Source organism: Camelus dromedarius, chromosome 13 (genome assembly GCF_036321535.1).
Source record: "Camelus dromedarius isolate mCamDro1 chromosome 13, mCamDro1.pat, whole genome shotgun sequence".
Classification (NCBI taxonomy): domain Eukaryota; kingdom Metazoa; phylum Chordata; class Mammalia; order Artiodactyla; family Camelidae; genus Camelus; species Camelus dromedarius.
Window position 1 is genome coordinate 53,260,039 of NC_087448.1, and position 12,657 is coordinate 53,272,695.

At 48.7% G+C, this 12,657-nt stretch overlaps 2 protein-coding genes across 2 annotated transcripts in view; one reads left to right on the forward strand and one right to left on the reverse strand.

Moving 5' to 3' along the window:
* Positions 1–3,149, forward strand: part of COG3 (component of oligomeric golgi complex 3) — a 53,675-nt gene extending 50,526 nt beyond the window's left edge. Inside the window, exon 23 of the mRNA XM_010980849.3 lies at positions 1,240–3,149. Within this exon, the coding sequence (XP_010979151.2) occupies positions 1,240–1,269 (30 nt within the window). The 3' untranslated portion in view covers positions 1,270–3,149. The remainder of the gene's footprint in view (positions 1–1,239) is intronic.
* Positions 3,150–5,828: 2,679 nt separating this feature from the next.
* The window catches only part of ERICH6B (glutamate rich 6B), a 39,322-nt gene continuing 32,493 nt past the window's right edge, over positions 5,829–12,657 (reverse strand). Inside the window, exons 15-16 of the mRNA XM_064492881.1 lie at positions 6,747–6,972; positions 5,829–6,083 (exon numbers count right to left, since the gene is read on the reverse strand). Coding sequence (XP_064348951.1) covers positions 5,829–6,083; positions 6,747–6,972 — 481 coding nt within the window. The remainder of the gene's footprint in view (positions 6,084–6,746; positions 6,973–12,657) is intronic.

Consider the following 12,657-nt stretch of genomic DNA (forward strand, 5'->3'; position numbering starts at 1 on the left):
TGAAAGGTGCTAGAGATTTGGAAGGAGGGTTCTGTTGAGTTCCGTGGTTATGAGCCCAAGAGAGACCATTCAACATAGTTGTCTCATTTGTTTTCTCCAGTCACGGTTGTGTGAAGGTCGATGCAGGGTGGCTGGAGGGTTGTAGTCATCAGGACTGTGGTTTTGCCAGTAGGGACCAGGGGGAGGGGTGTGGGGGCAGGAGAGATAAGTGTTTAAAGAAGGGAGTGATTTAAATCATTGCCACAGAACTTGAGCGGACGAGGAGCAAGAGGGAGCTGAGGGAAGAGTGTGAAGAGGTAGGAGGAACCGTGGGTTCTAGGCCTGGCGGAGTCAGAGTGTCACTGGAGTTGGAGGAGGAGAGGATGAGCTGGGAAGACGTTGTGATCAAAGAGTGAGATGCTTGACGGAGGGGCTGCAGTCAGGGTCACGAGGGTGAGGGTGTCTCCATGCATGGCTGGCTGACGTGGGTGATGGAAGATGAGATTGTGGGAGGAAAGGAGCCGCAGGACTGAGAGACCTCCACACTGGAAGTGTTATCTGTCTGGATGTTGAAATCATCAAGAATTCCTGCAGGAGTAGTTGCAGAAAAGAGTGATCATGCTCTGAGATCTGCCCGAAATGCGGGGCAGGCTGATGGCCAAGGGGTCACAGATAGAGGAGTGAAGCCTGGCATGGTCTGATACCAGGACCAGGAAAGCTGCGGAAGGTGCTGCGACAGGGAAGGAGAATGGGCTGGAAATGCCAGTGAGGAACGGGGGGGCCTCTGATCCCACCTCCAGGCGTGTGGAAGAGAAACTCCTATCACTTAAGGAGGCTGCAGGGGAGGCTCGTCCTTGGGGGCAGCCGGGTAGGAGGGGAATTCATTTAAAGAATTCAGCTTATGTACGATTCTCCCCAAAACACACTCTGCGTAGGAAAAGGTGAGATTGATTATTTAATTTGTCATTGTTGGTGTGTGGTTTTTTTTTTTCTGTCTTCCTCACTGGATTCTAAGTGAGTCGAGGGCCTAGGTTTGTGATGGGGTGTGACTCCCCACGGGCCTCCACGATGTGCCGCGCCCAGAGGCTGCTTCAGAAATCAGACCAGCATTGCAGGTCCAGTTTACACCTTGCAGCCATGTTTACTGGTCTCTTACAAATCTTGGACTTTCCCTCTCATTCTGTTTTTGAGAATCTAAATAGTTTTCTTGAGTATGGTATTCTGCAGCAGAACTAACATAGCCTTCTCTTTGCTTTTCAGCTGAACCTCCTGCTGTCAGTTTCCAAGTAACCAGGCCTGTCGGGCTGTGTGTAAAAGGCCTGTCTGGTGGGAGCAGGCTGAGGTGTCCCTCGGCCTGCACCCCCCGGGGAACTGTACGAAGGATGTCCCGAGAACCACACGGCGTGCTGCTCAGTGCTGACCGCAGAATGACATAGAAGCAAAGAGTGAAATGATTGATGTTTCCCTTTGAAAAATATCAAAATGCCAAAGATTAACCTATGAGCGCTGATAACTGCCTCATTTAAATGGTCACGAGCAGTGTAAGTTAAGAGGAAGTTATGGTGTGCACTCAGTGAAATGGTTCTAAGAAAAAGTGTGCAATGAAAATAGGTGACAATAAATAGTGCAAAGAAGAACTTTATGGAAATACAGCTAATTAGAAAGCTAAGAGAAAGGTCTGTTAAAGCGTGAAACACTGCAATCTTTTTAACCACTGAGCATTCCATGGTGACTAATTTTTTTATTTCCAGAAATGTTATCTTTGCACTCTATTTAATGTAATGTTTCTCCTATCACTTTGAAGTTTAGTTTGGAGTAGATTGGATGCTTCTGAGAACACGCTCTGCTTTTCTGGGAATTCAGGGTGTTATCTTTCTGTGTGTTTGATGTGAGGGAGTTTCAAGATGCAGGGACCTGGCGTAAAGTCCCGGGATCTGTACTCCGTGAATTGCTTAGGGGCAGGGCGTTGAGAAGCAGGCAGGGAGCAGCAGCCTCCTCATGATAGAAATGTGTCGTATCTTTAATGAGAATCTTCACGGTACAATAGGCAGTGTTTGTGAGTGGGAAATACCAATTAAGGCATCTTCAGTCTGGCGCAGGAAGGAGAGAAGGAAGCCTGATGAATGGTGCACCTGGCACGGAGGTTGGGCTGCCTGCCTTCTGCACACTGCCTTCCGTTTCCATGGTTCTTTGAAAAGTGAACACTTTCATGTCCTGTACTTCACAGTGGCTGTGCCGCGCCAGCCCTGCTACTGCGGAACGTGTTTTACTAACAGAGAGGGCGATGAAGACCGCCCGTCCCTTCAGACCCGCCCACCACAGGGTGTCAGCGATTATCAGATAAATGATGCACGTCTATGAGTTTTCCTACAAATACCTGTTTCCTGTTTGGATTGGTTTGGTTTTGCCTCTGATATTACAGTAAATGTAACCTGCTTTTTGGTTCACAAGGGATTTTGAGTTATTCAGACACTAGTTTAGAGATAGAACGCTAACAAGGGTTCTGGAAGGTAGCCAGCAGGCCTCGTTCTGTGCGACTAGCATTTCTCCTCCCGCCGTGTGTACATCTCGTGACGCCTGTCATTTTAAACAGGTCACTTGTTTTTCAGCTCGGTTTAACTTGGTGATGGATATTGCTTGACAGAGCTTAATACTCTGGATCTTGGGAAACTAAAAGGTAAAGAGGGTCCATATTCATTCTCTGACAGGAAATGAGTGAATTAGAAAGATTATATGTACTTTTACTATTTTAAATATGTGTTTAATGAAATAAACTGTAAAATATCCAGTTTTGTATATTATATGTACATTTGATTTTTAATCGCCTTTCCAAAGAAATGAGGGCATGATTATTGTACAGTACTGTGACTGATTTGGTGTACAGAGCGAGTCTGTTAAGGATAAAAATATTTGACGGCACTCATTCTTGTGTTTTGAATCTTTTATGTCTGAAACACTCAAATACCTGACAAAAGTGCTGAGTAGGTGATAGTGATCCCGTTTGTTTGCTAAATGACTGTTTGTTTAAATCTGTACAGTTTCAAGTATTTACTTATACAGAGTGTACATACTTTCAAATAATTAACTTAAAATGCCTTATATTATTTGGCTAGAAATTGCTGTTTTTAATAAATGTGAATTTTTTTTTAAATAAAGATTTTTGCTTCCTACCTTGTCCTCATGGGTCCATTATGTGTGTGGGTTCTTTAAAAAAAATTTTTTTAACTGAAGTTTTTATTGAGACAACCTGTAGATTCACATGCGGTTGTAAGCAGTAATACAGAGAGATCCCGTGTTCCGTTACCAGATTTCTCCCAGCGATGTCATCTTGCAGAACGTTAACAGGTTGTATCACAAGCAGGTTATTGAGTTCATTACGCTCCATCAGCGTTACCCCACCTTCCCCCGTTTTCCTTGTACTCTGTGGATTCTTTTGGCAAGGTGATTATTGTAGAAAGACATTTTTTGAAGCTTCTTAATGCTTCATTAGTTGAACGATAATTTGATGCAGAGACATGCACAGGGAAAACGCCACATGAAGACTGAATTAATGCTGCCACGAGACAAAGGTACTGGTAGAAGCTGGCAGAGGGGCCTTGACCACATCCTTCTCTGGCCCTTGGTCGTGGGCTTCCGGCCTCTAGGACTGTGAGTCAATAAATTGCTGTTGTGCAAGCCACCCAGGGTGTGGTCCTTTGTTACGGCAGCTCTGGCAAACGAATGCAGGCCAGGGGGTGCTGAGGTTTTATAGTCCCCGGATGGCTGCTTTCACTACTTACTCTGCAGCCTGTGAGGTGACTCATTTTTCCTTACGAAATAGCCCCTGGGCACTGGGTTTTCTGTCCCGTCTTTGATAACATTTGTACAGAGCAGCAACCACAAGAGAGGTTGGAAAGAGCGTGCCTTATAAGTGTTGGCAACAAAATATTTGAAAATGGGGCTGACCAAACACAATGCCTCTTTGAGGCCACCTGTGGACAACCTCTGCATTAATGGAGTCACGTGTTTAGGTTTTATGGAAGGAGAAAGACCAGGGAGAGGAACTGGCTGGTGAACCTCAGAGCCCACGTGGGTTAAGCCCCCTGTAAGCTGAGAGCCCACCGTGGCCACCCCCATTCCTCCTCACCGTAACTCCGTGAGGTGTGTTCCTTGCTTGTCCTCCTGTTACAGACAAGGGAACTGGAGTCCCAGAGGGGCTTACTGCCTTGGCCAGGGCCGCACAGCCAGCAGGTGGTGGTGATGGTTCCAAGACCATCCAAGAAGCAGACCAGGCTTGCCTGCTTCAAGGACACACGTGCTTTCAATTCCCCAGCGGGCTCAATTCTCTGAGACACGCTGCAAGCTTGGGAGGATTTGTTTGTAGCCCAGACCCGACTCCGGAGCTTCTGTCTCTAGCAACTGGTAAGGGAGGGGGCCCCGCGCACACTGAGCAGAGGCGGAAACTAACCTGCTCTCTAAAATGTCAAGGTTGGCTTGTGAGGATTTGCTCTTGCAGTGGTCATCTGTGGCTCACTGTCTGGCAACAAAGTAACTGTTGTATTAGCTGATGATGCTGTTTGCCAACGTGTGACAGTCCCGTAGGGGAAGTGACCGTGTAACGCCCCTCCACCACCGGCCTTACAGCCTGGTACCACTGCAGCTGCGCAGCATTTGGGGTTGGGGTGATGGCAGGACTTTGGTGAGGGTTGGTGGCAGGCGGTGTGAGATCAGGAGAGTAGGGCCGCGACATGGGGCTCGGGTGTCTGCTCACTGCAGGGAATGGCTGGTTTGCTGCGCTGAGTTAAGAAGAAGGAGTTTTCTACACTCTTTCTGTTCAGGTTGCAGTGGAAGCCATCCTGGGAATCCTGCAGTGTCTCAGGAATCTGTAAGTCACGCTAGAGGAGGCCAACCAGCTCCCGAGTCTCCCTTTTCTAGAGACTACCCCCGACCATGCTTGGCATCAGCTAGGAGCTGTATTTACAAGACATAACCCCACCTCCCTTACCACATGATCGTGCCAAGAGTGGCCTCCGGATCAAGCCAGGTCAGTTGGGGACTACGGGGGTTCTTCTGAGAAAGGTCAGGAGACAAAGCCGTGTGAACCGAGATGCACAGAAAACACCCCTTTGGAAGAACATGAGTGTTGCAGACACAAGAACGAAAGTCCCCCCCTGGCTCCTGGAGGCCTCCCTCCACTAGGAGGGAGATGCATTGCATCTTCCATCCTGATGATGTTTCCCATCTTGCTTTACCTATTTGAGTGACTGTTACCCATGACCAAAAGCGGTCCAGCTATTGAAAGGGGTTTAAATGTGGGTCCTTCCGGGCTCCCAGTCGGCTCCTGGTTTGGGACACTGGCTGCAGGCTGGGGCTGCTTTTCTAACTGGGCTTCCCTCTGTCTTGGCAGGGGTGAATGAGGGGGTGGTTTGTGAGGCTATTTCTAGACCCATTTTACAGATGAGGAAACTGAGGCAGAAAGCTACTTGCCCAAGGTCACACAGCCAACCAGGGGCAGAGTTAGGCTTTGAGATAGCCTGTGTCTTGAGTCAAACCAAGTACAGGAAAGCCACAGAACTTCTGCATTCAAGTGACCAGCAGAATCAAGCGAGACAGGTGTTGATGTGTATTGTCTATTGAAACAATTTATTTCTAATGCTGTCAGAGTGGGGCAGGGCTGATTAAGTCTTTCCTGTGGCCAGCTACAGAGTCTGTCAGCCCCTTCCCCACCAAAAATACCTCCCTTTTTTTCCCCCCCAAACCAAGGATCTGTCATAGATCTCAAATTACAAACCAACTCTCAAAGACATAAACTAGGGCTTTGGGCTTTTCCTCTAGGATTCTGACAACTCCACCTCCCTGAAACATTCAGCTCAGGCTGAAGAGGCTGTGGGGTAATCTGGCGACTGCCTGAGACCGGAAGATGAGGTTTTCTCCTCCAGCTCAGATTGTCTCATTGGGAAGATCTTGGAGCCCTCTATGAAGTTTTTGAGATCAAAGATGGTCAGTATATTCAGGGTCCTACTCATTTTTCCCAGGAGGATCTGGATCTTCTGAGCTGTTGGACTGATTTCCATTTCCAGGATTGCTTTCTTCTTCATTTCACTCAGTACCTCTGGGCTGATGAACTGCAGGAGTGCATAGAAGGCTCAGTGAGGATTAATGCTGCCTGGGCACCATGCTCCCCTCATGCCAGGATCAAGTCTCCCCTGGAGACGTCACTCTCCAGGGCAAAGCTGTGCACCTGGCGCTGCCACCGGCAACATTTCTGCCACTTCCCCGAGATACTCGCTTGGCTTAAGCCTGTGGCTACATGGGCTGCAGCGACTGGGTTCAGGCCACACCACAGCCTGACTCCAAACCAAAGGGAGGCCAGCTGCTGGGCCCTGGTGCACCCTGCCTTCCAAAGGCTGTGCCATCTAGGGACGTCCGGCTTCTCCCCAGGGATTCCCTAGCATGGCAGGAGACTGAGGCCCTGCCGCAGCCAGGAGGCGGGTCACTGTGTCTGCTACGAGCCCCACATCCATGGTGAGCTCCCACTGGAGCGTGTCTGGGTCTTGCTGGGATGAAGATATCAGTTTCCTCAGCTCTGAATCTCATGGTGCCCAGAAGTTAAGTGTTTGCCTTTGTATATGGTCAAGCATCAGGTCAGGGAAGGAGGCTTTGTTTTCCTAGGGGCTGGAGTGATGGAGAATGTGGCGGCAGGCCCAGTGTGGACCAGTCCAAGCCAGCAGTGACTATGTGCAGGTGGTTCTCCAACTGGCAGAGGGTGTGGGGAGTTGAGACCTTACCTTGTACCTGGTGCCCAGGTTTAAGCAGATGCGTTTCTTTTGGTGGGTGAAGTGGAAGATGATCTTATCCTGGCTCCTTATATGTACCTTGATGTAGCGGTTGATATTCAAGGAGATGGACTGGACAGGGGGTGCGTGGACATGCAGGTTCAGATCCCACCAGTTCCAGGCCTTCTGGTGCTTGCCTTTGGCGAAGTAGTAGCCTAGGTTTGGGCTCAGGCTCAACCTAGACCAAGAAGGAATCAGGCAGTCACTGTGCTGGGCCTGGGGTCGAGGGGCACAGCCTCTCTGGCCGATGCAGGCCTGCCCCTCCTCCCTACCCTCCTGCCTTGCTTTTTCCTCCTTAGCCCACCCACGGGGCCTTGGCAGGTGGGAACAAGGAGGCCAACCCAAGACCAGGTACGGCCCTTCAGCCCCAGCCCGTCCGTGTTCAGGCTCCTCCCGTGCCCCTGGCCCCCCACTCCCACTCACTTCTTTCAGTTCCTGGGTCACTCGTATCCTTGACCTCCTCACCCCTTTGCCGTGTTCTTTCCTCTGCCTAGAAAGCTCTTCCCCACCCTGCTTGGTGTGGCCAGCACCTGCTTCTACTCTAAGTCTCAGCTTAAATGTCACCTCCTCAGAGACGCCCTTCCTGCAGCCCCGGTGTGTCCCTATATGACAGTGCATCTCCGTCTCCTGTTAGTTTCCTTCATATAATTAGCTAATATACACTGAGTCTCATTCTTTGCGGTAGTTGGGTTCTATAAAGTTGCCTCAAACATGGAATTAGAGAATACGGACCCATTGCTCCCAAGGGAAATAGGGGTGTGTGTGTGTGTGTGTGTGTGTGTGTGTGTGTGTGTGTGTGTGTGTGTGTGTGTGTGTGTATCTCACAGAGATAAACTTACATATTAGAAACAGCCCATCCCGGTAGAGTTCAGTGGGCCCCAGAGCTGGGGCTTCCAGCACCACATGCCCCTCCTGGCTCCAACCTCTGGTCACCACGGCAGGAGCCGAATCGAGAAGGCAAAGCAGCTGGGAACATGCACATCAGAAGACTTGAATTTTTCACTGCTCTGTGCGCATTTGTGACTCTATGTGAAATATGTACATATACGCCTTCCCCCTGGGAGCAATGGTTCAGGGTTTGCTAGTTCAGTGTTCTGGATACTTTATAGAACAGAGCTATTTTGAATAATGAGAACCGACCCTACTTGCTTATTACCTGTCCTCCCATTAAATGTCAACATAACGTGTGATCCGGAGGGCAGGGGCTACACCTGTCTGGCTCCTGGGTGAACTCTGGCCCCACACTGCCTGACGCCCGAGTGTGGGTGAGTGAGGGGTGGTGGGTTCATTCTTCTTCCAGGCCAGGCCCTGCTCTCCTTCGAGCTGTCCTTTCCCAGCATTTCAAACCATTTCAAGCCTCTGTTTTTTGATTCCACCAGGGCTGTCCTGAGAATCAGTGCTGCTGGGGCAGCAACTTCTCTCAGGAACCAAAAGCAGAAGGGAAGAGAATCTGACCCGGGGTTCGTCAGGAGAAGTGGGGTTTTCAGGGAGCCTGGATTACTCAGACTACTTGCTAGACCTCGACTGGGATGTCCAGGGGCCTTGAAGTTCTGCTGGGAGGGAGAGGCCAGCTCAGGCCTGCTAACAGCAGCCTTGTTCACCTCCAATAAGCAGAATGTCCCCTGGTCACTCCCAACCCTAGGTCCTCCTGTTGCTTCCCACTGCCCATCAAACCAAGTGCAAACAGCTGAGTCCCTTCACCGTCGGGCCTCGGCGTGTCCAACCTCATCCCTCTTTTCTTAGACAGGAGGCTGTATGTATGTGATGAGTGAAAAACCTGGGCTCTGGAGCCAGACTCTCTAGGTTCATAGCTGGCTCTGCAACTTGCAAGCTTTGTGACCTTGGGCCAGTTACTTAACCTCTCTGTGCCTCAGTTTCAATGGTAAAATGCAAATAATAACAGTACTTTACTCCTAGGGTTGTTGTGAAGATTAGGTGCCTGTACAAAGCAATAACTCGGCAAACATTAGAATTTCCTTATTGTCCTTGAGGAGTGCAGAGGGGAATCTTCTTTCACTCTGCAGTGGGGCAGATCCCTGCTAGCTTCTGACCTTTTAAAGGGCTCCCATCGGAGTTCTCACGCTAGGCTCTCCCTACTTCCCAGGGCTAGGGTCCACCCCAGTCTGTGGGCACCTGGTCCTGGGCTAAGGCTCCCTCAGGAAAATGGGGTCTAAAACACCCAGAAATGGTCTGAATGGAAGGATTCTCCTCAGAAAGTGTGAAGACCCTGGACTGTGGAGCCAGGGGACCCCACCGACAGGGATCCCGAGTTCAGGCAGGTCTGGGGCCCTTGCTGGGTGGGACCCTGAACCCTGCAGGGAGGCCTGGTCTGCAGTTTCTCAAGTCTGAGCCTGGAGGGCGGGGATGATGCTGAGGTTGAGTTTCCACACACCCTGCAAACTTCAACCATGCCTTCTGCCTTCCCTGAAAAAATTGGTGATCAAAAAATAACCTAAGAAATATTCAGTCCTCGAATCAGCTTGATGCTCACTCTTTCCCAGGGCCTGTGGTGCCATGGAGGAGCGGAGGTGGGGCTGGGAGCAGGGGCCGCTGCCTCAATCCCAGCAGGGATGAGGGTCGCTGGCCCTGGTGCAGCAGCTGTACGCTCCTAAGTGACTTGGAGGGCCTTTTCTGCAGAATCTTTCTCCCAGTGACAGCGAGACTGCAGCTCTGATGGTGAAGCCCATGTGGGACCAAGTCCTTCTGCTGTGGGAGCACAGTTCTCTCCGGTGCCGCCTGGGGCGGGGGAGCGCACTCTGCCTGATGGTATAAACTTTCAGGTGTGATGGGTGTGTGTGTGGAGGGTACACAGGGACAGTCCCTCTCTCATCCAGGTCTCCAGTGCTGAAATGCCATCAGTGGTGCCACCTGCCTTTGATTTAAGCCAAGTGAGATGAGAGCATGACCCAGGTAAGATGCAGTTGCCCTTGGAGGAGGCAGGGCAGAAAGGTTTGGCAACTAGAACCTGCTCACAGCTGAGTGTGGAGGCGCCGCCAAGAGCAGGCAAGCACGCGGCCCCAGGCCTGTGTGCAGAGGGCCGGCCCTGCCGAGAGGAGCGGTGGCTGGAAGCTCATCCCTTCTCTCTGCTCTTCCAGCATTTTCTTGGAAGGGCAAGAAAAAACGACAGTGACACCATCGCAGGGGCTCTCTTACTGCGGGGCCACTGGGGAGCAGGCAGGTAAAGGCAGGCCTGCCTGGCGGGCGGGGAGGGGCCAGGCCTGGGGGTGAGAGGGGAGGCCCTTGGGGTGCCCCGGGCCTTGGCCTGTGCCTCTGTGGGCAGGATGTGTCTGGGCCCTTTGCTGGGGTTTTCGAGGCTCACTCTGAGCCGAACTGATTAGCTTTCAACATGAGACAGACTTCTATTCTAAGCTGCTTCACTTTCCCTGTGGACCGGGAGCCCAGGGTTAGGAGGGAAATTGTGTCTCCCGATCTCGGGAATCCACAAGCCATGAAGTGGTCAACATGGTTTCAGAAAAACTTCCAAGGCAAAAGGACAATAGGTCCCGAGGAAAGAGATGGGAGATGAGAAGTTAGGGGCTCCTAGGCCACGAGGGGGCTACCAGGCTGGGCCTGGGGACTACGGCCTGGAAGCCAGGCTGCCGGTGGGCAGAGAGGTTGATGGTCGTTGCTCTCCTCCAGGACAGGACCTTTCAGAAGACTGGAGCCAGGGAAAGTCAGGCCAGGAGTGGGTGCGCTGGCCTGGGCTCCAGCACCTCGCTGACCCATACAACCATCTGGGAAGCTTTTAAAGAATGCAGATCTCCAGGCCCCACCCCAGATGTACAGACTCAGACTCTTCGGGGGCAGGGGTGTTCTGATGGTCAGCTCATCCCAGCTCTGAGCACCATCCTTCCTCTTGGGGTTTTTTTTGGTTTCATTGATTAGCTTTATTGTTTGTGTGCTTTCTAGTTCATTGATTTTTCTCTTATCTTTTTTTTAATATAAACTTTTTTATTGAGTTTAAATAGTCATTTTACAATGTTGTGTCAAATTCCAGTGTAGAGCACAATTTTTCAGTTATACATGAACATACATACATTCATTGTCACATTCTCTTTCGCTGTGATCCACCACAAGATCCTGTATATATTTCCCTGTGCTACACAGTACAATCTTGTTTATCTATTCTACATTTTGAAATCCCAGTCCCGTCCCACCCACCATCCCCCTGGCAACCACAACTTTGTATTCTATGTCTATGAGTCTGTTTCTGTTTGTATTTTTTGTTTTTTTTGTTTTTTTTTTGTTTTTGGATTCCACATATGAGCGATCTCATGTGGTAGTTTTCTTTCTCTTTCTGGCTTACTTCACTTAGAATGACATTCTCCAGGAACATCCATGTTGCTGCAAATGGCGTTATGTTGTCGGTTTTTATGGCTGAATAGTATTCCATTGTATAAATATACCACTTCTTCTTTATCCAGTCATCTGTTGATGGACATTTAGGCTGTTTCCATGTTTTGGCTATTGTAAATAGTGCTGCTATGAATATTAGGGTGCAGGTGTCATTTTGAAGTAGGGTCCCTTCTAGATATATGCCCAGGAGCGGGATTCCTCGGTCATATGGTAAGTCTATTCCTAGTCTTTTGAGGAATCTCCATACTGTTTTCCACAGTGGCTGCACCAAACTGCATTCCCACCAGCAGTGTAGGAGGGTTCCCTTTTCTCCACAGCCTCTCCAGCATTTGTCATTTGTGGACTTTTGAATGATGGTCATTCTGACTGGTGTGAGGTGATACTTCATTGTAGTTTTGATTTGCATTTCTCTGATAATTAGTGATATTGAGCATTTTTTCATGTGCCTATTGATCATTTGTATGTCTTCCTTGGAGAATTGCTTGTTTAGGTCTTCTGCCCATTTTTGGATTGGGTTGTTTGTTTTTTTCTTATTAAATGGTGTGAGTTGCTTATATATTCTGGAGATCAAGTTTTGTCAGTTTTATTTGCAAAAATTTTCTCCCATTCTGTAGGTTGTCTTTTTGTTTTACTTACGGTTTCCTTTGCTGTGCAGAAGCTTGTAGTTTTCATTAGGTCCCATTTGTTTATTCTTGCTTTTATTTCTATTGCTTGCGTAGACTGTTCTAGGAGAACATTTTTGAGATGTATGTCAGATAATGTTTTGCCTACATTTTCTTCTAGGAGATTTATTGTATCTTTTCTTATGTTTAAGTCTTTGATCCATTTTGAGTTTATTTTTGTCTACAGTGTGAGGGAGTGTCTTTCCCCTCCTCTTCCTCTTGGGTTTTGATGGGCTGGGATAAGATGTGGTTTCTCTTGCAAACATGATTTGATCATTTAAAATAAAGCTTTATTTCTGACTGAGTCAAAATTTCCTAAAATTTCTTGCCTGTGATTTTATGTATGGCTCAGGGCAAACGACTTACCATTTTCTCTGAGCCTAAGTTTCCTGGTCAAGAAAATGAAGGTGGATTTTCCCAGGGTCACTTCTGGCCCTAAAATTTAAGTGTCATTAAGAGAAGAGGCTCTCTTGTATGTAGCAAATGCTATCTGAGATAATTAACTGAATTTCTTGCCCCATCTCCCTAGTGCTTCCTGTGTTCAGTACTTTCTTCCCCCTTTCAGACATCAATTTATTTATTAAAACAATTTTTAATTGACATATAGTTGATTTACAATAGTGTGTTTCAGATGCATAGCAAAGTGCTTCAGATTATTTTCCGTTATAGGTTATTATAAGATATTGAATATAGTTCCCTGTGCTATACAGTTGGTCCTTGTTGCTTATCTATTTTATTTATAGTAGTTTATTTGTACTAATCCCAAACTCCTAATTTATCCCTCCCCAGCCCTTTCCCCTTTGGTAACCATAGTTTGTTTTCTATGTCTGTGAGTCTGTTTGTTT